This window comes from Erpetoichthys calabaricus, chromosome 8 (genome assembly GCF_900747795.2).
Source record: "Erpetoichthys calabaricus chromosome 8, fErpCal1.3, whole genome shotgun sequence".
In the NCBI taxonomy this organism is placed as follows: domain Eukaryota; kingdom Metazoa; phylum Chordata; class Cladistia; order Polypteriformes; family Polypteridae; genus Erpetoichthys; species Erpetoichthys calabaricus.
Genome location: NC_041401.2, coordinates 19,378,032 through 19,405,843, shown reverse-complemented (window position 1 = coordinate 19,405,843; position 27,812 = coordinate 19,378,032). Strand labels below are relative to the sequence as shown.

General features: G+C 41.3%; 1 protein-coding gene across 1 annotated transcript; it reads left to right on the top strand.

The window, feature by feature from the left end:
* Positions 1 to 359: 359 nt before the first annotated feature.
* On the top strand, positions 360 to 25,283 carry LOC114655375 (plasma membrane ascorbate-dependent reductase CYBRD1). Its single transcript, XM_028806310.2, has 4 exons — positions 360 to 653; positions 9,782 to 9,990; positions 15,594 to 15,748; positions 21,497 to 25,283. The coding sequence occupies exons 1-4, from the start codon at positions 467 to 469 to the stop codon at positions 21,777 to 21,779; spliced, it is 834 nt and encodes a 277-aa protein (XP_028662143.1). The 5' UTR covers positions 360 to 466; the 3' UTR covers positions 21,780 to 25,283.
* Positions 25,284 to 27,812: the final 2,529 nt, after the last annotated feature.

Genomic DNA, 27,812 nt, shown 5'->3' with positions numbered 1-27,812 from the left:
CCTAACGTGTGTGTCCTCAAGCTGGTGGTCTCTTGTCTATTTGTACTTCTTCTGCTGACGCCACAGATTTAGCATCTTCTTCTTGTACAGATGACGGTTGTGAATTTCTGGTTACAGGGTGTAAATACGAAATGATGACCGGCGCTTCACAAGTCCACGCGAGCCGCTCACAAGTATGAGTGACACCCGACTGATCGCGTTCGTCTTAATATTCTCTCAGAATTCGCTTCAGTTCACTCCGAAGCAGCTGTGTTAACGAGCGGCAGTAGTGGCGTGCTCTGCTCACGACCCCACTACAAAGCCCCCTTTCTGTGCGAGGCGGTGTGTACGCGTCCGCTGTGCCCCTCCCCGCCCAAAGGAATGTCTCAGGCGCGCCTGCCAAGCTGATCGCCTGCCTCCGTCCGTCCCCCTCTCCCTCCTTCCTCCTGATAGTCACGGGAGCTCAAGCACCGTGCGGGCAGCGGCGATGGAAAACTACCGCAAGTTTCTGCTCCTGCTGGCCTTGTCCGTGCTCATCGGCTTCGTGTCGGTCCTCTTTGTCCTCGTGTGGGTGTTCAAGTGGAGGGAAGGGCTCGGATGGGACGGGGGCGCAGCCGAATTCAACTGGCACCCCGTTCTCGCCGTGACCGGGTTCATATTCATCCAGGGGATCGGTACGTGGCCGCTCGACATCTTTGGTTTTCTTTCTTTTCTTTCATTTGCTTGTTTGTGGACTTGCGACTCGGAAAAACACAGCTGACGATCGAAATTTAAAGAGGAAAACTCATAACGGCGGATAGGGGTTTGGGGTGGAGGGGTGGTGGGGGCGCGGAAGAGTGTCGAGGGGCGGCGCAAACTTCGAAACCGTAAACACCGGGCGGCTGGCGTGGTCTGGCAGTGGAACAAGGGGCGGACAGGCGGCCAGGGCACAGGGTGGGGCTGTTATCGAGACCTCCAAGATGTTGCTAAACACGGAGAAGGGCCCGCCTGATTTGTCTTCATTCAGTTAAGTTTTCTAACAATGACTTTATGTTATTAATGATGGACAAGTTCTTAATTCTATTCTGAATTCTAAATGTATTCATTTATATAGTGCCTTGCACATGTCTGTCTATCAATTCATTTACTTAAATAGTGCATTTTACATAGTTACCTATAATATAGTGCCTTTCACATATCTCTTGGTCTTTCTGTGATATAGTGCCTCATCTATCTATCTATCTATCTATCTATCTATCTATCTATCTATCTATCTATCTATCTATCTATCTATCTATCTATAGTGCCTTTCAGATCTATCTACCATCTATCTATATAGTGCCTCATCAATCAATCAATCAATCTATCTATCTATCTATCTATCTATCTATCTATCTATCTATCTATCTATCTATCTATCTATCTATCTATCTATCTATAGTGCCTTTCAGATCTATCTACCATCTATCTATATAGTGCCTCATCAATCAATCAATCTATCTATCTATTATATAGTGCCTTTCAGATCTATCTATCATCTATCTATCTATCTATATAGTGCCTTATCTATCTATCTATCTATCTATCTATCTATCTATCTATCTATCTATCTATCTATCTATCTATCTGTCTATCTATCATGCCTTTCAGATCTATCTACCATCTATCTATATAGTGCCTCATCAATCTATCTATCTATCTATCTATCTATCTATTATATAGTGCCTTTCAGATCTATCTATCATCTATCTATCTATATATTGCCTCATCTATCTATCTATCTATCTATCTATCTATCTATCTATCTATCTATCTATCTATCTATCTATCTATCTATCTATTATATAGTGCCTTTCAGTTCTATCTACCATCTATCTATCTATATAGTGCCTCATCTATCTATCTATCTATCTATCTATCTATCTATCTATCTATCTATCTATCTATCTATCTATCTATCTATCTATCTATCTATCTATTATATAGTGCCTTTCAGATCTATCTATCATCTATCTATCTATATAGTGCCTCATCTATCTATCTATCTATCTATCTATCTATCTATCTATCTATCTATCTATCTATCTATCTATCTATCTATCGTGCCTTTCAGATCTATCTACCATCTATCTATATAGTGCCTCATCAATCAATCAATCTATCTATCTATCTATCTATCTATCTATCTATCTATCTATCTATCTATCTATCTATCTATCTATTATATAGTGCCTTTCAGATCTATCTATCATCTATCTATCTATATATTGCCTCATCTATCTATCTATCTATCTATCTATCTATCTATCTATCTATCTATCTATCTATCTATCTATTATATAGTGCCTTTCAGTTTTATCTACCATCTATCTATCTATATAGTGCCTCATCTATCTATCTATCTATCTATCTATCTATCTATCTATCTATCTATCTATCTATCTATCTATCTATCTATCTATCTATCTATTATATAGTGCCTTTCAGATCTATCTACCATCTATCTATCTATATAGTGCCTCATCTATCTATCTATCTATCTATCTATCTATCTATCTATCTATCTATCTATCTATCTATCTATCTATTATATAGTGCCTTTCAGATCTATCTATCTATCTATCTATCTATCTATCTATCTATCTATCTATCTATCTATCTATCTATCTATCTATCTATCTATTATATAGTGCCTTTCAGTTTTATCTACCATCTATCTATCTATATAGTGCCTCATCTATCTATCTATCTATCTATCTATCTATCTATCTATCTATCTATCTATCTATCTATCTATCTATCTATCTATCTATCTATCTATCTATCTATCTATCTATTATATAGTGCCTTTCAGATCTATCTACCATCTATCTATCTATATAGTGCCTCATCTATCTATCTATCTATCTATCTATCTATCTATCTATCTATCTATCTATCTATCTATCTATCTATCTATCTATCTATCTATCTATCTATCTATATAGTGCCTTTTACATGGTCCCATAAACACCATAAGTGACTCTACTCCATTGGACCCTTGATCAGGACCCTTCACCTGCAGTTGCTCCATCCTGGGTATGACATTAATCTGCATCCAGCCCTGTAAGCAGGTCCTCCAACTCTTGGGTTACTGGCAGGATATTCACCCCAGCCAATGTTGTGTGGTGCTGAGGTGTCACCCACTCCACTCGGGTCCCAATCCGGGTGGTTGGTTGTGTGGCAGGTGCAGCAATGTGCTCTCAGTACACACTCAGAACCTCCCCTTTTACATGCCTATCTATTCATTTATATAGCGCCTTTCGCATATCTTTCACTGTCGTCACTTTAGTACACCTTCAGCCCATTACAAGTGGGCATTCTACCCAACATTTATGATCTCAATCAGTCCTCATGGTTTTCAGGCTTCACATGCAAGAATTAGATGATGAAGGTCATGTGGACCTCTGGCCTTCAATCCATCAATGTAGGGACTGTACGGTGCTTTGATCAGGTGTTGGTGGCACAGATCAGCAGCACAGAAAACCGGAAAAAGTACAGCAGAAAAAGTAGGGGTCAGTACAGATTGTGGAGCCATGATAAAAATGATAATTCAATGCATATACAGAATATCAGGGTTACACTAAAATGAAGCTATGAGAAAGCCATGTTAAAATAAGGAGTTTCTAGAAGTTTTTTTAAAGTACTCCACCATATTAGCCTGTTGAATTTCTATCAGTCAGTTATTCCAGATTTTAGGTGCCTAACAGCAGAAGGCCACCTCACCACTTCTTTTAAGTTTAGCTCTTGGAATTCTAAGCAGACACTCATTTGAAGATCTAAGGTTACGATTTGGAGTGTAAGGTGAGAGGAATTTTGACATATCGGATGGAGCAGATTATTGAAGGCTTTGTAAACTATCAGCAGTATTTTAAAGTCAATTCTAAATGACACAGGTAACCAGTGTAACGACGCTAAGACTGGTGTGATGTGCTCGAATTTTCTTTTCCTATTTAAGATTCTGGCAGCTGCATTCTGCACTCGTCTTTTTTGGGTCGTCATGAGAGGAGTACATTACAGTAATCGAGTCGACTGAAAACAAAAGCGTGAACTCATTTTTCAGCATCTTGCAAAGTTATAAGAGGTCTAACTTTTGCTGTATTTCTTAAGTGAAAGAATGCTGTCCTAGTGATCTGATTAATATGTGATTTAAAATTTAGGTCAGAGTCAATACTTATCCCTAAATTCTTTACCTCTGTCTTGACTTTTAAGCCTAATGCATCAAGTTTATTTCTAATACCCTCATTATATCAATTTTTGCCAACAACTAAGACAGGGATCTCAAACTCCAGTCTTGGAGGGCCGCAGTGGCTGCATGTTTTCATTATAGCCCTTTTCTTAATTAGTGATCTGTTTTTGCTGCTAATTAACTTCTTTTGAATTAATTTTAATTGACTTGTTTTTAAGATTTTTTCCCCAGAATTTCTTCATTGTTTCACTGATTTGCTTCTTTTCTTTCCTTAAACAAAAATGAAATGTGAAGTGAGTGAGCCAACAGAAGACCACCTAAGTCAGGGCCTCCAACTCCAACCAATTTCACTCCAACCAGTTGCTTAATTAGGCACAGAGTCTTGTTGTTAATTAAACTCGTTCTTTAATTCCATGACTTGTTGCTGCTCTCATTGTGCAATAGCAGACATTTCTGAAATTGTTGATTTTCTCTTTTCTAAGAACACAGCTAAAATGTTTTGTGGAGCTGAGCAGATCAGCATTCCTGAGACCTTCATCTTTCTTCAGATATTGTATGATGGACACCAGTTGTTTTGGCTCATTTTGTATCTCATTATTGTTTGGCTACTAATTAAGGAAAAAGAAACAATTAAGGGGTCTGAGTGTGCAAGAGCAAGTTAAATAAAATGAATGAATTTAAAGAACGGGTTTAATTAACAACAAGGATCAGCGTCTAATTAAGGAACTGCTTGGATTGAAATTGGTTGGAGTTTGAGGCCCTGACTCAGTTGGCCGTCTGTTGGCTCACTCACTTCACGTTTCATTTCTGTTTAAGGAAAAAAAAAGAAGCAATTCAGAGGAACGATGAAGAATTCCATGGAACAAATGTTAAAAAAAAAAATTAAATTAATTCAAAACAAGTTCATTAGCAGCAAAAACAGGTCACTGATTTAGAAAAGGGTTAGAATGAAAACCTGCAGCCACTGCGGCCCTCCAGGACCGGACTTTGAGATCCCTGAAGTAAGATTTCTGATTTCTCCTTATTTAGTTTGAGACAATTATTACTCATCCATTTAGAAACACAAGTAAGACATTGGGGGTCAGTGAATCAAGAGAGTTGGGGTCATCAGGCGCTATTGATAAATACAGCAGTGTGTCATCAGCATAGCTGTGGTAGCTCACGTTGTGCCTTGAGATAATCTGACCTAATGGAGGCTTGGAGATCGAGAAGAGCAGCGGACCCCAGAGAGAGCGTTGTGGACCACCATATAGAATATCAGGTGTCTCTGACGTATAATTACCACAACTAACAAAGAATTTTCTACCTGTTAAGTAAGACTCAAACCAATTTAAGACATTTCTACTAATAATAATAATAATACATTTTATTTAATAGGCGTCTTTCTTAGCACTCAAGGTCACCTTACAATGAAATTAAACAACAGTAATAAAATAAAAACAAAGAGAATGATAAATCAAAAAGCAATAAGGTAGAGAGGTAGTAGCAAACATACAAAGAAAACAGGCAGTAACTGTGTTAAATTCATAATTGGTATGCCAGTTTGAAAAGATAAGTTTTGAGGGCAGTTTTAAAATGTGTTATTAAGTCGAGTTGACGGATATGAGAGGGAAGAGAATTGCAGAGTTGCGGGGCACAATGACAGAATGCTCGAGCTCCCATAGAACAGAGTTTGATGAGTGGTACAGAAAGTAAAGCTAGAGATGACGATCTGGAGGAGCGAGAGGAGGGTGGAGTGAGGTAGGGAGGAGCGAGGTTGTGGAGAGCTTTAAATACGTTAAGAGCAGTATTGTGTGTTGTATTCGGTAGTTAACATGGAGCCAGTGAAGTTGAGAGAGAATCGGTGCAATATGTTCAGTGGATTTAGTACAGGTTATTATCCTAGCAGCAGAATTTTGAATAAGTCGTAAGCGATGGACACGTTTTAAGTGCAGTTTTAAACTGTGTTATTGAGTCGAGTTGACGGATATGAGAGCGAAGAGAATTCCAGAGTTGCGGAGCATAATGGCAGAATGCTCGAGCTCCCATAGAACAGAGTTTGATGTGTGGTACAAGAATAAGTTGTAAGCGATGGATACATTTTTGTAGGATGCCAGATAGAATAGCATTACAGTAATCTATACCTGAGGTGACGAGGGCATTAACCGATACTTCAGTACTGTATGGCGTAACAACAGGACGAAGTCTAGAAATGTTTCGGAGATGGAAGATGGAAGTCCGAGAAACATTACTTTTATGGAACGAAAAAGAGAGGGTACTGTCTAGAATGACACTCAGGCTCTTAATCTGGGAAGAGATGTTTGTGATAGTGTTGTTAATTAAAATGGAAGAACAGTCAACCTTAGTGAGTGTAGATTTAGAACCAATGAGGAGCACCTCAGATTTATTGCTATTTAATTGGAGAAAATTGAGAGTCATCCATATCTTTGTCTTGTAGACAGGCCATAACAGTGACGCCCAACCTACGGCCCCCGAGCTATATCCGGCCCGTGAAGGTGTTACATATGGCCCGCTCTTTTATTCCTATATTCACATAGTTATTTAGTGATGTACGACTGTACGCTAATATTAGAATAACTTTCAGTCGGAGACGATCCCTGATGGCACTGGAGGGTCGCACTTTACTTAACCGTAACTGTTTTCAGAAGCCAGACGAACAAATTTTGTTAATTCTTTCTTATCTGTGGTGCTAATGGGGTCTGGTATGTCTTCCCCCACCCCACGCCCCTCCTACCTTCGAATAATGACCAACCACGTTGACTCAATGTCGTTGAGGAATGGAGCAGAAACTCACTTCGTAACATGTGTGGCGTCCCCTTGCGCCTTACAAGAAATACTACGGGTCATCGTAATTGCGATATTTTCCTGTGTCAGACAGTTCGCCTTCGGCATTTGATCTGAGCGGATGGTGCTATCAGTGTAGCCGTGGAAAATGCCGGAAAGGAAGACACGAAAGGTTGACTCGGAGTGCAGAAATTTTCAGGAGAAGTGGACAAATTTGTATTTTTTTGTACAACAAGATGAGAAACCACTGTGTCTCATCTGCAAGGAGACGGTTGCAGTATTCAAGGAGCACAATATTAAAAGACACTATGAAACTAAACACAAAACAAACTATGATCAATGTGTTGGTTTGCCGCGTGAAGAGAAGATTGCCAAGTTGCGTGAAGAGGTTGGTGGATTAACAAAATAATAGAAGAAAAGAAAACGAAGCAGCAGTTCGAGCGAGTTTTCAGGTTGCTCACATATTGAGTAAGGAAGCCAAACCATTTTCCGAAGGTGAATGCGTGAAAAAGTGCATTCTTGCAGTGGTAGAAGAACTGTGCCGGAGAAAAAGAGTGCAATTGAGACTGTTAGTTTGTCTCGAATGACAATCACAAGACGAGTTGAAGATTTGGGAAGCGATCTTCTGCTGCAACTGAAGACGAAGGCTGGTCAATTTGAAATGTTTTCAATTGCTGCTGATGAATCTACAGATGTGACAGACACTGCTCAATTGTTGGTGTTTATTCGTGGTATAAACACTACTTTTCAAATTACTGAGGAGTTGGCGGCAATGAAAAGTATGAGTGGAACAACTACTGGGGAAGACTTGTTCAGAGAAGTATCACAAGTGATCGACGACCTTGGGCTCGACTGGAGTAAACTTGTAGGAGTGACTACGGATGGTGCAAAAAGCATGGTTGGACAGCACAATGGGTTAGCTTCCAGAATAAGTCAAAAAGTGCTCGCATCAAATGGTTCTCGACCATTACAGCTCCACTGCATAATTCACCAGCAGAATCTCTGTGGAAAGCAATTGAACTTAAAACATGTTATGAAGGCCGTTGTTAAAACTGTGAACTTCATAAGATCGCACACGCTTAATCACAGGACTTTCAGAGAATTTCTCAACGACATTGAATATGAGTATAATGACGTCGTATATCACAGTGAAGTTCGTTAGTTGAGTCGAGGCAAAGTGTTAAAACGGTTTTTTGACCTGCGGCACGAGATAGATATCTTCATGACTGAAAAATCAAAGCAACTTCCTGAGCTTAGCGATCCCTCGTGGCTATGGGATTTAGCAATTTTGTGCGATTTAACGCAATATTTGAACGAACTCAATATAAAACTGCAAGGAAAAAACAAGCTTATCTGCCATGTGTATGCGGATAGAAGTGCATTTCAAGCTAAATCGAGACTTTTCATGCAACACGCTGAAAGGGAGCAATTGGTGCATTTTCCGACGTGTACTGCACTACGAGAGGCACAGATGCACGTTCACTTCACAAAAAGAAGAATGGTCCAACTTCTGAAGCTGCTGAGTGAAACTTTTGAGGAGAGGTTTGCAGATTTCCATGACCTCGGGAGTGAAATCCGTTTATTTGAAAATCCATTTTCAGTTGACGTTCCCATTGCGTCAACTGATTTATAACTGGAACTGATCGAGTTACAATGCAATACGTCTCTGAAGGATAAATTTAGAGAAAAATCTCTACCAGAGTTTTATGCTGAACTGTTACCAGTGAACTTTCCAAAGTTGCGAAAGGAAGGACTGAAAATGACCACGGCGTTTGCAAGCACATACGTTTGTGAACAAACTTTCTCCGTGATGAAGAGAGCAAAAACCGGGTCACGTTCTTGCATTACAGATGATCATCTTCATTCTGTGCTAAGGATCAATGTGACAAATCTTGACCCAAACATTCCGAAACTGGTTTCTGAAAAACAACTGCAGACATCGCACTAATAAAATAAGCATCGGATGGTGAGTCCACCAATTATTGATTTTTCATTTCTTTTCTTTTTTCACGTTTCGGTAACTAGAATAATTTTAAATATCCATATTTAATTTTCGCATACGTTGTGTCCCGCGAAATTCACAGCAAAGTCAAGTTTGGCCCCCATATTATGAAAGGTTGGGCACCGCTGGGCCATAAGAGTAACTGGAGGGTAAACAGAAGTGAATACAGTGCAAAGATATAGCTGTGTGTCAACAGCTAAACAATGAAATTTAATGCCACGGTGCCAAAAGATATTACCCATTGGGAAGATGTGAATGAGAAAAAGAAGCGGCCCCAAAACAGAGCCCTGCCGTTCTGAGAGGCCCACCCATTGACTAAGGAGATTTCTAAGACTATTGTGATCAATGGTATCAAATGCGGCACTCGGATCTAAGAGGATGAGAACAGATACACGGCCTCTGTCCACATTTACCCACAAATCATTGACTACTTTAACTTGCACAGTTTCTGTACTTTGATTTGTTCTGAAAACTGACTGGAACTTGTCAAGAAGAGCAAAGCGGCTGTTGAATATTTGTGAGATGTTAGAGAGGAAGCTCATTAGAAATCCGACGTGTTTAAGAGTCATAAAGCAGGTAAGTATGAAGTGGTCGCCATTAATGGCTACTCACATATGCAGTGCAGGTCACGTGAAGATGGTTTGGCCTGCAGAAGGCAGAGTGTGACGGTCACTTGAAGGTGGATGTGTCACTGCACAGGACAGATGGCATTAGTCCTGCAGGTTTGGGGTTTGTTTCAAACTAGAAATGTTAATTGACCTCCCAAACCGTTTTTAATTTACTGACTTTGCTCGTTTCTCTCATTTTAGCCATTGTGGTGTATCGCTTGCCCTGGACATGGAGATGCAGTAAACCCATGATGAAGAGCATCCATGCAGGACTGAATGCTCTGGCATTTACCTTGATGGTCATCTCGGCTGTGGCCGTCTTTGACTTCCACAATGCGAAGAACATCCCAGACATGTACAGCCTGCACAGCTGGATCGGCCTGTTGGTGGTCATCCTGCACTCCATTCAGGTCAGTGCCTTGGGGGCCGCGAGATGATCCTTAGTCAGCCAGTGTGTCGGTGTGATTCCACCACACCACATCACCGGCATCTGCCATGTTTCATGGTGACATCCCAGTTACTTGTGGTCAGGCCACACATGCTGAGGCTTCAGAACGAGCTGGGTCCCCCGTTACTCTCTCTGCACACTTTATGATGTTGTGGATTTTGTTTTAAATGGAGAAATCTGGTAATGTAGCCCATTGATCTACTCTCGATAACCCATAATGGCAAAGGGAAGGCTTATTAAAAAAAATCAAAAACGTAAATCTCTTATTCATAGAAGTAGTCATAAACACACACACACACACACAGCGACCAACCACTATATTAAACCCCCCCCCCACCTAATATGGTGTAGGTCTGACCCATCAAAGTACAGACTTCTCAAGACCCCTGAAGGTGTCCTGTGGTACACTATATTGCCAAAAGCATTGGGACGCCTGCCTTCACACACACATGAACTTTAATGCCATCCCATTCTTAATACACAGGCTTTAATATGGAGTCGGCCCACCCTTTGCAGCTCTAACAGCTTCAGCTCTTCTTAGCAGGCTTTCCACAAGGTGTAGGAGTGTGTTTATGGGAATTTGTGACCAGGAGAGTATTTGTGAGGTCAGGCCCTGATGTTGGACGAGAAGACTTGGCTTGCTCGCAGGTTCATGCCAAAGGTGGTCTATCGGGTTGAGGCCAGGGCTCTGTGCACCCACACCAAACTCGCTCATCCATTTCTTTATAGACCTTGCTTTGTGCACTGGTGTGCAGTCATGTTGCCATCCACAAATTGTTCCCACAATGTTGGGAGCATGAAATTGTCCAAGATGGCTTTGTACGCTGAAGCATTAAGAGTTCCTTTTATTTGAACTAAGAGGCCAAGCCCAACCTTTGAAAAACAACCCCACACCATAATCCCCCCTCCACTAAACTTTACACTTGGCACAAAGCAGTCAGGCGAGTACTGTTCTCCTGGCAGCCGCCAAACCCAGACTTGTCACTCCAGAGGACACGTCTCCATTGCTCTCGAGTCCAGTGGCGGTGGGCTTTACATCATTGCATCTGATGCTTTGCATTGCACTTGGTGATGTCAGGCTTGGCTGCAGCTGTTCGGCCATGGAGACCCATTCCATGAAGCTCTCTTTCTCCCTACGTACTGTTCTTGAGCTTTTGGAGGTCTGTAGCTATGGACTCTGCAGAAAGTTGGCGACTCCTGCACACCTCAGCATGTGCTGTCTCCACTCTGTGATTTGACGTGGCCTACCACTTCATGGCTGAGTTGCTGTTGTTCCCAATTGCTTCCACTTTTTTATTATACCACTAACAGTTGACCGTGGAATATTTAGTAGCGAGGAAATTTCACAGATAGACTTACTGCACATCACTGTACCACGCTTGAATTCACTGAGCTCCTTCTTTCTCAAATGTTTGTAGAAGCCGTCTGCATGCCGAGGTGCCCTGGCCATGGAAGTGACTGGAACACCAGAATTCAATGATATGGAGGGGGGGTCCCAATACTTTTGGCAATATACTTTCTGCCACCAAGGCTTTAGCAGCATGTCCTTTATGTCCCGTAAGTTGTGTGTTGGGGTCTCCAAGGATCAGCCTTGATTTCCCAGCACATCCCACAGATGCTCGATCGGATTGAGATCTCAGGAATGTGGAGGTCAAGTCAACACCTTAAACTCTTGGCCAGGCTCCTTAAACCATTCCTGAACAAGTTTTCCGGTGTGGCAGGACACATTATCCTGCTGAAAGAGACCATATAAAAAAATGTATTCTTGAACTTGGTAATCTCTGCGCATTAGAAAAGTATTCAAAATGAAAGAGCAGATTTCAAAAATGTATTTCAAATAAACTGTATAAGACAAAAACACATTCTGGATAGAGGAAAGTTCAAAGTTTAAACGCTCACCTAAAAGTACCAGTGAATGCTTTCTCGTTTATAGTAAAATGGTGACGACGCCACAAGAGAAATCATTTTGCGTGTTGCAGTTTGCAAAGCGTGAGTCCATTGTTCAAGTGCAACGTGAATTCCACCAACGGTTCAACAAACAGCCACTTCGTCATCGGCAAATTTACAAATGGCATAAAAAATTTGCAGAAGAAGGTTGAATATGCAAATGTAAAAGCACTGGTCATCATGCAAGATGGTGCCCCGTCTCATTTCCACTTGGAGGTCCGGTTACCTTGAACGACACCATTCCAGGACGATGGATTGGAAGAGGTGGACAACGAGATTTTGCTCATCGTCTATGGCCTCCTTGGTCTCTAGACCTTACCCTCTGTCATTTTTTATCTATGGGGGTACATTAATGAAAGAGTGTTTGTACCACCTATGGCCGCTAATCTTCAAGATTTGCGACATCGAATTAAGGAAGCTGTGAATTCAGTAACTTGGGACCAGTTGACTCCTGTGTGGCAAAAACTGGTCTGCCATTTTGATATTTGTCGCGCTACACATGGTGCTCATGTTGAGTGCATGCAACCTCAAGGACCATAGGACCAAACTTTGAACTTTCCTCTATTCAGTGATGTGCAGAATGTCAGTCAGTCAGTCATTTTCCACACAGGGATGATCCGGGAAGGAAACCCAGGTCTCCTAACTGCCACCGTGAAGCCCTGTGTGGAATATGTTTCTGTCTTATACGGTTTGTTTGATATACATTTTTGAAATCTGCTCTTTCATTTTGAATAGCCTGGTATTATAAGCACATGAGGAAAGTAAATACTATATTTCACTAAATACAGTAATCCCTCCTCCATCGCGGGGGTTGCGTTCCAGAGCCACCCGCGAAATAAGAAAATCCGCGAAGTAGAAACCATATGTTTATATGGTTATTTTTATATATTTTAAGCCCTTATAAACTCTCCCACACTATTATAAACATTTCACGCACAATTATACAGTATAAACCCTTTGTATTCTCTTAGATATTAGGTAAGATTCGTTGACATTATGTATGTAAACACAGTTTACATACAGTAAAACCTAAATATTATTTTAAAGATATCGAGCGTCTCCGATATCACATATGTTACAGCCATTACGACAGACAGGCCACCAGCAATAAATACGTACAATGCAAGAAAAATTGTATACAGTAAAATGTGTGTACAGTGATACTAAACTATGTACATGTAATAAGTACTGTACGTAAATAATTAATTATGGTTACTCACCAACAATGACACGACGACTTGTCCGATAACGATGAGTTTAATTTTACTGCACAACAAAGGATAGCGTTACAGCTCTTCTAAAGGAGCCTCTTCAGGCGACTGTTTAGCACCGCCGTTGTTCTTCTTCCAGCACTCTTCAATCCAAATCCCTAAAGCAGATTCCATCCAGACTACTGCCTTACAACGTCCACTTGCAACTCATTTTGCGCCCTGGTTAAAAGACACTGCGACCGTAGATCTTATATGCTTTTCCTCCTTTTTAAATAAAAAGAATCGTGGACTCATTAATGCTGTAATGGTGTCCTGCAGCGGTGTAGCTGTTTCCTTCCTTCAACATATCCAAAACTTTTACCTTTTCTGCAATCATTTGCATCTTCTGTTGACACTTGGACACGGCCCCTGAAGCAGTAGCAGTAATGTGCGTTAATGATGAATGAGTGAGATTAGTACTTCCTGGTTAATGCAGCACTCCGTCGCTAAGCCAATCAGCAGCACACAGGAACTTAACCGCATGCTCTGATTGAGTAGCTTCTCAGCCATCCACCAATAGAGTCCCTTGTTTCAATTCAAATGCGTCCCTTGTTTGAATTCAAATGGGCAAATCAACTGAGGAAGCACACGTACTGTAGACCGCAGACATCCGCGAAGCGGTGAAAAATCCGCGATATATATTCATATATGCTTACATTTAAAATCCGCGATGGAGTGAAGCCGCGAAAGACGAAGCGCGATATAGCGAGGGATCACTGTATTAAGATGTAAGAGTTAGGATTAAAAGGACTTATGCCTACATATTTTTTTATTATTCTGCTAGAAGCCACTAATAGTTCATAAGCCAAAGGTTAGACATGCAGGAGAGTTGGAGAAAGACGTGCCCCTTGCTTTGAGAGAGAATGTGAACTCTTTGGCTGTAAATAAAGGTAGCAAGCGCTGAGCTAGTAGGGAGTAAGGTAGGCCTTGTCAGACAGACATGATGGATGGAGAGGGGTTTGACACCCCCTCAGCTGAGAAATAATGGTGGACTTAATGAGGGGCAGAACAAGAGCCAGGGGAATGTTAGGAGTCAGATGAGGATGAATAATGACTTGTGTGATCTTCTTCTTTCGGTTGCTCCCATTAGGGGTTGCCACAGCGTATTGTCAGTTTCCATCTCTTTCTGTCCTCATCATCTTGTTCTATCACACCCATCACCGTCATGTCCTGTCTCACCACATCCATAAACCTTCTCTTAGGCCTTCCCCTTCTCCTCTTACCTGGCAGCTCTATCCTTCACATCCTTTTCCCAATATACCCAGCATCTCTCCACTGCACATGTCCAAACCAACACAGTCTCGCCTCTCTGACTTTTTCTCCCAACCATCCAACCTGAGCTGACCCTCTAATGTCCTCATTTCTAATCCTGTCCATCCTCATCACACTCAATGCAAATCTTATCATCTTTAACTCTGCCACCTCCAGCTCTGTCTCCTGCTTTGTGGTCAGTGCCACCATCTCCAGCCCATATAACATAGCTGGTCTCACTACTGTCCTGTAGACCTTTCCTTTCACTCTTGCTGATACCCGTCTGTCACCAGTCACTCCTGACACTCTTCTCCACCCATTCCACCCGGCCTGCACTCTCTTCTTCACTTCTCTTCCACAATCCCCATTACTCTGTACTGTTGATCCCAAGTATTTAAACTCATCCACCTTCGCCAACTCCACTCCCTGCATCCTCACCATTCCACTGACCTCCCTCTCATTCACACACATGTATTCTGTCTTGTTCCTACTGACCATCATTCCTCTCCTCTCTAGAGCAGATCTCCACCACTCCAAAGTCTCCTTAACCTGCTCCCTACAATTGCTACAGATCACAATGTCATCAGCAAACATCACAGTCCATAGGGACTCCTGTCTAATCTCGTCTGTCAACCTGTCCATCAACATGTGATAAGAACTGTAATAAATGTAAAAGCTGCCCATGGCTACCCTCTCTTTCCATCTTAATCAAGTCTTTATGTGTGCCATACAGTAAATCTCAACTTTGCTGCCTGTCCTGAGACTCTAAGTGCCTTCTTTTGAACTGAGGGTGCCCGCGCCAGCCTGCTTCAACAGCCACTGCCATCAGGGAATGGCATGAAGGGGTGTATGTGGTCTGCATGTTCAGATAGGTGGTACGTGTCAAAGTGACATCCCCATGAAAGGTTTTCCCAGCAGGAGATTGTCCAGAGCATCACACTGCCTTACCAGCTTTCCTTCTTCCCATTGTGCACCCTGCTGCTACGTAAATGACTCTCAGCCCACAGTGGGACTACATGCCTGGGAGGGACCCGGGTGGTGACCCCCTGACCCGTGACTGTGACATTTTCTACATTTCATCTCATTCAATGGCTTCTTTTCTCCTTTCGTTCCTCAGCTGCTTCTTGGGGTCTGCATTTATCTTCTCCCCAGCGCCCCTGCCTTCATCCGGACAGCTGCCATGCCTCTTCACGTGTACAGCGGCATTTTCATTTTTGGAGCCGCCGTTGCCACCGCTTTGATGGGAATTACTGAAAAGCTGATTTTTTCTCTGTAAGTAAATTCTCGCTGAGGCAGGTTTGCATGTTCTCCCTGTGTGTTTTCCTCCGGAGCTCCCCTGAGACGTGGACGTGATGTTTAATTGTCTCCTTGTGAATGTGGACGAGTGCGTGTGATTAAGTCAAGTGGTTTTATAGTCATACCATCCATAACACCATATTCCAGCATACAGTGGCATGAAATATCAAAGCCTCGGACTGCGGTACAACATTCACATAAACACAGGACACGTGTAAGACAGGTAAGAAACTACACTATGATACATAAAAGATAGATGAATAAATAATAAATAGCTAATGAATAGATAGCAATACATTGAATTGGATAGAAATAAATAAATAATAACAAACGTAACAAATGTACTGCATATAAATAAACGACCAGTGGGGGATCTGAGGGCAGGGGGGCAGCTCTGAGTTCAGACTCAGGACCGCCAAAGGGTAGAAGCTGTTATAGAAATGGTTTGGATGCCACAGAACCTTCTGTCAGATGGAAGTGGGACAAGAGGTATTTTCCCACCGCAGGGACCTTTTTTTTAGGAAGTGGGGACTTGTTAGAAACTCTGGAACTTTTGTAACATTCCCATCACAGGAACTCGGGACATTTTTACATCCTGGTAGTTATTTTTTTTTTTTTCCTACTCCACACTTTTCGTTCAACTAGAAACTATTGTGGGTGGAGCTCGAGTGATGAATTGTGCTGATTGGTTGACCACAAGCCCTGGCGCCATTTTACAAATCTGCTTGTAGTTTGGACTTTGGAGGCTAATCGGTGAGGATGGAGTGTCTTCACACTTCGCGCCGCATAACTCTTCTTAGCTACCTACCTGGTGCGCCGTGTTATCCACTGTTTTGAAACAATGGGCTGCCCTCCCCAATGAACTCCCGAATGTTACACACTTCCTGTTGTAACACACAAAATTAAGGGGCCGGGGACCCCAAGTGGCTTAAAACAACCACATTGTACAGGAACTAATTGGATCCTGGAAACAAAGTTCCTGTAGTGGGAAAGCATCTGAAGAGGCCGTTAGTGAGGTGGGAGTGGTCCTTCACAATGCCAGAGTTTTTGAGGATATAATGGTATTTAATGGAGGGAAGAGATGTCCCACTGATCTTTTTTTGCAGTATTAACTATGCATTGTAGGACCTCACGATCAGAGCCAGAAACCAGACAGTGGTGCAGCAGGTCAGAACACTCTCGATGGTGCCCGTGTAGAATGTGGGGAGAATGGGTGGAGGTAGGCTTGTCTTCTTCAGCTGCCAAAGAAAGTGAAGACACTACCACGTTTTCTTGGCTATGGAGGTGGTGTTAATTGTCCAAGTAAGTTCAGCTGTCAAGTGCTCTTCACCAAACTGAACAGACCTCATTGTACAGCGGGGTGTGGACAGAATGGGCCTTCCTGAAGTCAACAGTCATCTCTTTCGTCTTGTTCACAATTAAGTGACAGAGCATTGCACTTGCACGTGTCCACCAATTGTCGTACATCCATTCTGTAAGCTGAATCATCTCCATTACTGATGAGACCCTCCACCATTGTGTCGTCAAAATCTTAATGATGTTGTTTAGAGCTGCGAAGGGTGATGTTATGAGGACCCTCATCAGAATGAGGTGATGTTGGGTGTTGTGTACTTCAGGGGTCAGTGTAGGGGCTGTTGCTGTTTTTAATACACATAAACAAATCTGGGTGTGACTCTTTACTTGCAGGCATACCACCAAGACATTACTGATGATTCAAAATGCAGCAGCATGATTGGTGTTCAAGCAGCCAATACGGGCGCATGCCACTCCTCTTTTCACAACAATTACATCGGTGCAGGCGTTAAGTGCAAGTCCTTAATGTTCATCTACGAGGAGTCAAAGTTACTCCATTTCACAAAAGTTCTAAAAAATAAACAACGGTATTACAAGCATGTGGAGTTTCACTTTATTATGGTATGTCGAAGCTGCCGGTCACGAAAATTATCATTTTTCGATATTCAATTCTAGAAGGTTATAAATGATCGATTTCAGACCCAAGCATGTGGGGTATCGTTTTAGACTATTTCAAGGTCACTGATTCCGAATATGAGGTTATTTTTCAGTTTTGATCCTTTACAAAGGGTGAATAATAAGAAATTTCTGTAACAATTGAGAATATTTAGATCATTTAAATTGAAGCACACGTTTCTTATCTTTTGTGTACTTCTACCTCATGAGATCAATTATTACGTTCTTAATGAGCACCCCGAATTAGGATGATTAACGCTAATTCAGACTTTTCTAAGTATATCGTTTTAGATTACATTAAATTATTATGTTTTCATTTGCTCTGTTTTTATTTCCTTCTTGTCATGCTTGGATTCACTGCTCATGTTTGTCTGAGGCCATCAAGCACTAATGTTGCCCACACAAAGGTGGTAGGCTTACAAGATAATGATGAGAACAGAAGACGTTTGACAGACGTGTGGAGACCATTCCATCCATTTGTCGTTCATTTCTTTACAATACAATACAATGCAATTTATTTTTGTATAGCCCAAAATCACACAAGAAGTGCCTCAATGGGCTTTTACAGGCCCTGCCTTTTGACAGCCCTCCAGCCTTGACTCTCTTAAGAAGACAAGGAAAAACACCCAAAGAAAACCTTGTAGGGAAAAATGGAAGAAACCTCAGGAAAGGCAGTTCAAAGAGAGACCCCTGTCCAGGTAGGTTGGGCGTGCAGTGGGTGCCGAAAAAAAGGTGGTCAATACAATATAATATAATACACAGAACAGAACACAAGTAATCTTCAATACAGTATAAAAATTAAAAAATTACAAGTATGGAGCAGAGTTTAACAGTAGATGATGTCACATAATAGGATTTGGATTTGTTCAGAGTCCTGGAGACCTCAACCATCAAGCTGCCTCCCCCTATTGGCCATTCCACAGCTGGGCCAGCCAATCCGATGAAAGGACCTCTGATGATTACTGTGATCCTCCATCAGGGATGACTTTACCTTAGGCAGGCAGAACAACTTGGCAGGTGAGGAGTGGCAACAAGTGCCACATTTGAGTACCGAGAAGAGAAACAGAATAGGTGAGGGTTAGTAACAAATTCTAACTATCATGTTACTTATGTTTTAGTGCTAATGACTAACAACAGAGATGCAGTCTGTACAGTTAATCAGCAGCTCTAGTCAGGGTGTGCTAAACTGAAGTAGTGAGTCTTCAGCCAGGATTTGAAAGCTGAGACCAAAGGGGCATCTCTTATAGTAGCAGGCAGACCACTCCACAGTTTAGGGGCCCTGTAACTAAAAGCTCGACCTCCCACTGTTATGTTATTAATCTTTGGAATCACAAGCAGACCGGCATCTTGAGATCTTAATGTGCCCTCTGGCTTGTAAGTCATGATAAGTTCAGATAAGTAAGCCGGACATCGGCCATTTAAGGCTTTATATGTTAAAAGGAGGATTTTGAAATCTGCCCTAAACTTAACCGGGAGCCAATGTAAAGATTTAAGAACTGGAGTTATGTGTTCGTATTTTCTTGTTCTTGTAATAATTCTTGCAGTAGTGTTTTGGATTAACTGGAGGCTGTATAAAGAACAGTTTGAACATCCAGTGAACACCGCATTGCAGTAGTCAATCCTACTAGAGATACAGTGGTGTGAAAAACTATTTGCCCCCTTCCTGATTTCTTATTCTTTTGCATGTTTGTCACACAAAATGTTTCTGATCATCAAACACATTTAACCATTAGTCAAATATAACACAAGTAAACACAAAATGCAGTTCGTAAATGGTGATTTTTATTATTTAGGGAGAAAAAAAAATCCAAACCTACATGGCCCTGTGTGAAAAAGTAATTGCCCCCTGAACCTAATAACTGGTTGGGCCACCCTTAGCAGCAATAACTGCAATCAAGCGTTTGCGATAACTTGCAATGAGTCTTTTACAGCGCTCTGGAGGAATTTTGGCCCACTCATCTTTGCAAAATTGTTGTAATTCAGCTTTATTTGAGGGTTTTCTAACATGAACCGCCTTTTTAAGGTCATGCCATAGCATCTCAATTGGATTCAGGTCAGGACTTTGACTAGGCCACTCCAAAGTCTTCATTTTGTTTTTCTTCAGCCATTCAGAGGTGGATTTGCTGGTGTGTTTTGGGTCATTGTCCTGTTGCAGCACCCAAGATCGCTTCAGCTTGAGTTGACGAACAGATGGCCGGACATTCTCCTTCAGGATTTTTTGGTAGACAGTAGAATTCATGGTTCCATCTATCACAGCAAGCCTTCCAGGTCCTGAATCAGCAAAACAACCCCAGACCATCACACTACCACCACCATATTTTACTGTTGGTATGATGTTCTTTTTCTGAAATGCTGTGTTCCTTTTACGCCAGATGTAACGGGACATTTGCCTTCCAAAAAGTTCAACTTTTGACTCATCAGTCCACAAGGTATTTTCCCAAAAGTCTTGGCAATCATTGAGATGTTTCTTAGCAAAATTGAGACGAGCCCTAATGTTCTTTTTGCTTAACAGTGGTTTGCGTCTTGGAAATCTGCCATGCAGGCCGTTTTTGCCCAGTCTCTTTCTTATGGTGGAGTCGTGAACACCGACCTTAATTGAGGCAAGTGAGGCCTGCAGTTCTTTAGACGTTGTCCTGGGGTCTTTTGTGACCTCTCGGATGAGTCGTCTCTGCGCTCTTGGGGTAATTTTGGTCGGCCGGCCACTCCTGGGAAGGTTCACCACTGTTCCATGTTTTTGCCATTTGTGGATAATGGCTCTCACTGTGGTTCGCTGGAGTCCCAAAGCTTTAGAAATGGCTTTATAACCTTTACCAGACTGATAGATCTCAATTATTTCTGTTCTCATTTGTTCCTGAATTTCTTTGGATCTTGGCATGATGTCTAGCTTTTGAGGTGCTTTTGGTCTACTTCTCTGTGTCAGGCAGCTCCTATTTAAGTGATTTCTTGATTGAAACAGGTGTGGCAGTAATCAGGCCTGGGGGTGGCTACGGAAATTGAACTCAGGTGTGATACACCACAGTTAGGTTATTTTTTAACAAGGGGGCAATTACTTTTTCACACAGGGCCATGTAGGTTTGGATTTTTTTTCTCCCTAAATAATAAAAACCATCATTTAAAAACTGCATTTTGTGTTTACTTGTGTTATATTTGACTAATGGTTAAATGTGTTTGATGATCAGAAACATTTTGTGTGACAAACATGCAAAAGAATAAGAAATCAGGAAGGGGGCAAATAGTTTTTCACACCACTGTAAATGCGTGAATTAATTTCTCAGAATCTTGCTTATTTAGAAAATGCCTTAATTTACCAACATTTTTAAGATGGAAGAAACATGATTTGGACAACTTTGTAATGTGCGCTTTAAATGACATGCTTTAGCTCATAGCTGTCCCAATATCTCACCCTGATTCTTCTACAAGGTTACTCCTTCAGCTCCATGTCTCAGTATATCACCCCACAATTCCCTGCATAATGAACTGCTTCCTGACTTCAGTCCTAAATTTACTTCCCCTTAATTTCCAAAAGCATTTTCTTCCCACTTTGTGATTTGAGCCCTAGTCATCAGTCTGGAAATGCAGCGTCCAGGTATTGCTCTACTGAGGAGCGCTGTTACCTCATGGTTATGGCAAAAATATCAGGTTAGTGGGGTATCAATAAAAGCCCGCGTGAAACAGCATCCTAATGCTAACTGCCTCCTTTGACTTTTCCGTTCTGCTTCTATTTTTAATGTCTTCATTCTGATTCTTTCTGCCTAGAAAAGACCCTCCGTACAAAAACTCTCCACCAGAAGCTGTGTTTGTCAACATGTTGGGCCTCTTCATCGTGGTATATGGCGCCCTCATCCTGTGGATGGTCACCCGACCCCAGTGGAAGCGTCCAGGAGAGCAGACGTCTGCCACCAGGGAATCTGCTGCTAATGAGGAGGACTCCACCATGGCTGAGAACGGTGCCTTCGGGAACGCCAATGTGGAGCACGGTGGGGACACACGGAAAAGGAATCTTAAAGTGGATGAGATGGGGCAAAGGTCAACTATGTGAGATTGGGAAGACGACAGCACATGAGAAGAGGCTTCCATTATTGAGTCTGAGGAGATCTCCATACTGGATTTGTTTCATAAATGGTGGCGAGTACTGCTTGGACGTTTTAGTCACGTGATAGGTTTGCTTATGGCTGATTCCACATTTAGGGTCATCTTGTATTTATGTGCTAATATATAGAATGTTATACAGTTGGTGCAGCTGGCATACCTTTACTGAACTATCATACAGGACAGACACACGCACCTATACTCATATTAATATTCTGTATGCATAGTTGAAATTAATATATAGGGCAGCATGTGTGAGTCGGAGTGTGTGTGTGTGCGCGTGTCCTTCACTTCGCCCTGGGTACGCCTCCTACGTGCGGCCATTGTGCCAGATGGAGTGAGGTTGGATCGATGGTTTGTGTTTTCAAATAATTTGAGGCATCTGGCCCACAGTCAGGTCTCCCATCACTCCTCTACCCACACCAAGCCGGACGATCGCACAATCTGTCCACTTGGGCAGATCCCCCAATTTGCTGCCATTCATTATCTTCAATATAATTAAAGTTATTAGAAGTTATTTCCTCACAATCATGATATACAGGATATTAATTTGCCACATAAAACTGCAGTCTAAAGCAAAGCGTTTTTTATAGATTTAAAAATATTTTATTCCTGCAGCTTACAATGGGGCTGACGGGTCCATAGTTGAATGAAAAAGCCTTAAAGCTAATCGTCCACTTTGAGGCAGCAGAGGTTTCGACTGCAGAAAATGTGCCTTCCGTGCTTATGACACGGCCTGGCGATAACGGAAGGAAACTAGAAATACCGATTTTATCGCCGATACCTGGAACTCTTTTACTTGAGGTAAGAATACGTTTCCTTTTCGCTTTTCAGCTCATATCCTCCACTGTGGTGGAGTTCAGATGTAAATGAGAAAGTACAAAAACAAACGCATGTGTGAAGCTGTTTAGAGGAATTGTGTCTTTTGAGAAAATGGTTTGAAGATGTGCACTTCCAGGATGTAAACATAAATTTAAAACACAAAGCGTTTACAGTTTCCCACGATTCCCTAAGGTTATGGCTTTTAGCGCTTAGGTTAGATATGAACACTCCATGGATAACCGCTGAAGGCTGAAGAAGAAATGAAGACGTCTTCCTGATCACCCGTTATTGAAGCCACTGTGAAGTGGGCCAAAATGTAGGGCCGTTGAATATTAACAATGGAAATGACGTTAACTAGCAATCTGAACCCTGTGTTGATGAGTAGCGGCAAGGTAGAATAATGAATTTCTGGTGCTGCTTCACGGGTCTAACATCACGCGTTTGGATTGTTTGCCCTGGTTGTTGTGGTTGTGGAGTCTCTTGAACTTTGTGTAGTGTTTTCTCTAAATTGTATGCAAAGTCATAAAGATAATCTGAAATGACTATTCCAGGTTAGCGTGACTGGGATTGTGCGTGGGTGCAATTGTATCAGGTATACCTGTGATGGGCTGGGGCCCAATTCTTGCCTTTCACAGAAGTCTAAGGCACCAACCACCTGTGACCGTGAATTGCCTTCTATAACATTCTGCACCGTGCGGTACACCAACAATGGAGAAACATGTACCCTCCATGCAGTTGTTGGGATCTCTCACGTGTCAACGCTAAATAAGAAATGAACACCACAAACAGGAAAAAAGATCACTATGCAGACCGACTCTGCTGAAAATTGACCGTTTGGTCCTTCTGGTTTCGATTGCTTCTCCAGAACTCCATGATTGGTGATAGTTGAAGATTCATCCTCATCGACTACTATAACAAAGTGGGCTCATCCTTCAGCACATCTACATTTTCCAAAGGTGGAAGCAGCACATCCCACTCCTTACAGCAGAGGCACTAGTCCTCAGTAGCCATCACTTCTCATTTTCCACAAATGCACCACCCATCGCTGCTTATTTGTTACCTCACCGTACCTTCCGCTTGTAAGTTTTGCTCGTTTGGCTTCTCCGGTTCTGCTTTCTGTTCTGTTCTTCCTTCTTCGAGCTGCTGGAGATCCTCCTCGGTATATTCTGACTCGTTCAAATACGGTTCGGCGATTATGCAAAATGTGTCCTTTTCTTCATAGTCGGACATATTGCAGATTTAAAACAGTAGCTTATTTGTCTAAATCCTGAAAGAAAACATACCCGTGAGGAGTTGATTCTCAAAATGAAAATGGCATTCATCAAACGAGCTAGAGTACAGGTTCTCAAGCCATTGGTCACAACTCAAAATGTCGTCTGAATTTGTGTTATGCATAGTCGAGATTCACAGTAGTACTCGATGTGAAAGGGTCGCATTCGGTTTGCGGAGGGTGTTGTGATGGGTCATCGTGAACGCAATTGCTCCGCTTTGACCTGCATCGACAATTCTCCAAGGGGTTATGGAATAAGTTATGGGCCTTCTGTGGGCCAAAGTCACAACTGGCTTGTGAGGAAATAAAGTTTCAGAACCACTGAACTGGAGGAAACCATGACCCAGAGGGGTGAAAAGTTACCGACAAGGGAGAGACAATCGGTTTTCTTTTAAAATGGCTGAATCTCACAAAGTGTTTGTTTGTTTTTTGTATTCCGTTCTAAAGCGACGCGGATACGTTGATTTGCAATATTTGTGCAATCTCAAGATGCGGAATGATATCCAATAATATTCTTGCCATAAAAAATGGTTGCGTGTGGTAAGTTTAGGCCTTTTTTCATGTATGAACCCGTGTACCCTTCAGCCCCATCATAAGCTGCATGAAGAGACAAGAGATTTTAAAATTTCTAACAAAAATGCTTCACTTTAGAGCACAATTATATATAGCAAATTAACATATCCCATGATTATGAGGAAATAACTTTGACTTGAAGTATAACAAACTTATCCTCTAATAATTTTGCCCTACAATTCTTATTATTAAATGACTTCTCTATTACTTTTTAATCTTAAATTGTTCGTTTTTTAAATATTTTTGTAGCCTTTTCACAATGAGCACCATAATCGGGAAAGAAGAATGCAGAATAATATAAGATGCGTTTCATTTATTAAAGTGGTAATGAAGCGTGGAGAGTTGAAAGAATGAAATTTATAACCTTTATTGTTTTTTTTATATATTTGTAGAAAATTAGATCTTTTCCAAAAAAATTGTAAAAATATTTGTAGTTTTCTTCCTGATCTCATGTAGATAAGCTACTCTAGACACGGGTCAGCCGACGCTCCTACCTTCTCGTAGTGCCTGTAAATATTAGAGGATATGGCAGACGTGGATCGTTTGCTTTTATTTTCGACTGACTTTTGTATATTTGTTTTTTTTTAATTAACTTTATATCTTTCAAGGATTTGTTAGAGACCTGGACGGTGTTACATCAGAATATGAGGCAGATCAGGTTCATTGTTTTATTGAACTCCGCTGCACAAAGACCCGTCACACTATTCACTTTTTGTAATATCAATAGTGACAGAAGCAGAAATTAGGTTAAGATGGTTTCAGACAATAAGCAGTTTTGTATTTAGTTAATCCCTTACTCCTTGAGGTGTTTTGTAGAAGCTTTAAAAAGGACAATCCAGACTGTGGACTAAGTTTAGAACTGGAGGGAAGATGTCAGAGTCGAGCTTCACCTGTAGTTCATCTGTGAGGAGAGTTTCACCAGCAGCTGAATGTCTCTGATCACCCGAGTTTAAAACAAGTGCGCCAACAGAGCCACAGTGGCACCTCCTCTGTGAGGACCATAAGAAAAACGGGTACAGGGAGCTGAAGTTACTGAAAAATCGATGGATCTCACCCGCTTTGAATTCTAAACACCAATAATGAGGATGGGGAATTGGACTTATCGGAAAACCGCTTGATAGTGTCCACTAGAAATCAGGAGTTTGATTGATGGTGTCTCCTTCAGATTCTAAATTCTAGAGTCAGGGGTGAAGAGTTTGAAAATCAGATGGTATCCACTTCAAATTCTAAATATCCCAAACTGGGACAAGGAGTTTGAATTATCGAAATATCGATTGATGGCATCCACTTCAAATTATAAATACTAAAAATGGGAATGAGAAGCTCGAATTCTTGAAATATCAAATGATGTTTTCAACTTCAGATTTTAAATTATAAAAAGAGAGAAGTTTGAATTATCAAAAGACTGATTAATGGCATCCACTTCAAATTCTAGATACACAAAACAGAGATAAGGAGTTTGAATTATCGAAATATCAATTTATTGTGTTCATTTCAAATTGTAAACACTAAAAACAGGGAAACAAACTTTGCATTATCAAAATATCATTTGATGGTGTCTACTTCAGGTCTTAAATGTTAATAACAAGAATGAGAAATTCAAATTCTCGAAATAATGATCCACAGTGTCCACTTCAGATATCCATCCATCCATTTTCCAACCCGCTGAATCCAAACACAGGGCACAAGGCAGGGAACCAATCCTGGGCAGGGTGCCAACCCACCGTGGGACACACACAAACACATCCACACACCAAGCATACACTAGGGCCAATTTAGAATCGCCAATCCACCTAACCTGCATGTCTTTGGACTGTGGGAGGAAAGCGGAGCGCCCGGAGGAAACCCACGCAGACACGGGGAGAACATGTAAGCTCCACGCAGGGAGGACCCAGGAAGCGAACCCAGGTCTCCTAACTGCGAGGCAGCAGCGCTACCCACTGCGCCACTGTGTCGCCCACCACTTCAGATATTAAATGTTAAAATCAGGGATGAGAAATCTGAATTACTGAAATATCAGTTGATGGTTTCCACTTCAAATTCTAAATACTGAAAACAAGGATGAGAAGTTTAAATGATCAAAATATCTGTCCATGGCATCCACTTCAGATTATAAATTTTAAAAACAGGCATGAGGAGTTTAAATTATCCAAATTTGGATTGATTGCGTTCATTTCAAATTCTAAACACTAAAACAGGGATGTGAAGTTTGTTTTATTAAAATATCAATTGATAATATCCACGTCATACCTTAAATGTTAAAAACAAGGATGAGAACTTCAGATTCTCGAAATACTGATTGACGATGTCCACTTCAGATTTTAAATATTGAAAACAAGAAGAATAATCTGAATTATCAAAATTTTCCACTTCAAATTCTAAATACTCAGAATTGGTATGAGGAGTCCGATTTTTTTTTTTAAATTCTAAACACTAAGGACAGGGATGAGAAGTTTGAATGATTACAATTTCAATTGATGATATCAAGTTCTGATTAGATATGTTAAAAACAGGGATGAGAAATCTGAATTATCAAAATTTCGATAGATAGATAGATAGATAGATAGATAGATAGATAGATAGATAGATAGATAGATAGATAGATAGATAGATAGATAGATAGACTGATGGCTTCCATGACAAATACTCAAAATTGTTATGAGGAGTTTGGTTTTTTTTAAATATCGATTGTCTTTTTTTTCCAAATTCTAAACACTAAGGATAGGGATGAGAAGTTTTCATTATTAAAATTTCAGCTGATGATATCAAATTTCGATTAGATGCGTTAAAAACAGGGGTGAGAAATTTGAATTATTGAAATATCGATTGACTTGTGTCCACTTCTAATTCAATGTACTCAAAGCAAGGATGAAGAGTTTGATCTATCGAGATATTCCCTGAAGGCATTGCCTTTCAGGTAATCGATGTCGACCTCGCCCAGCGCTCCCTTGTCTGAACAAACTCCCCTAAAATGCTATGTCTTTTAAAACCGCATGGTGAATGCTTTTCACCACCGCATTTCTCGACAGGGGCACATTCCCAGTTCCAAGTCTTTAACTAACATTTGATTTATCAATTTACTGTCAGTGAACGGCGTCAACAAATCAGTAAAGTAAAAACGAGTCTCCGGCTCCATGAACACGGCACCATTAGCTCCTTAATTAGTGTTGCTTCTGCCTTCAAAAAACGGGGTCCCAACACAAACAAGACACAAGCTAAGAGCTCTGGCACAGCAGGGATGCCCCAAAAACATGAGAATACAGTATGTTGGTTTTTTAACAAAAAAAAAGGTTTCAGAGGTTGAAACATCTTATGATT

Bases quoted from the DNA above. Each gene is read 5' to 3' on its own strand.
- LOC114655375 (XM_028806310.2), top strand. From the start codon at position 467: ATGGAAAACTACCGCAAGTTTCTGCTCCTGCTGGCCTTGTCCGTGCTC. The intron at 654-9,781 runs GTACGTGGCCGC...CTCTCATTTTAG, and splicing joins CATATTCATCCAGGGGATCG to CCATTGTGGTGTATCGCTTG. The intron at 9,991-15,593 runs GTCAGTGCCTTG...TTCGTTCCTCAG, and splicing joins TCATCCTGCACTCCATTCAG to CTGCTTCTTGGGGTCTGCAT.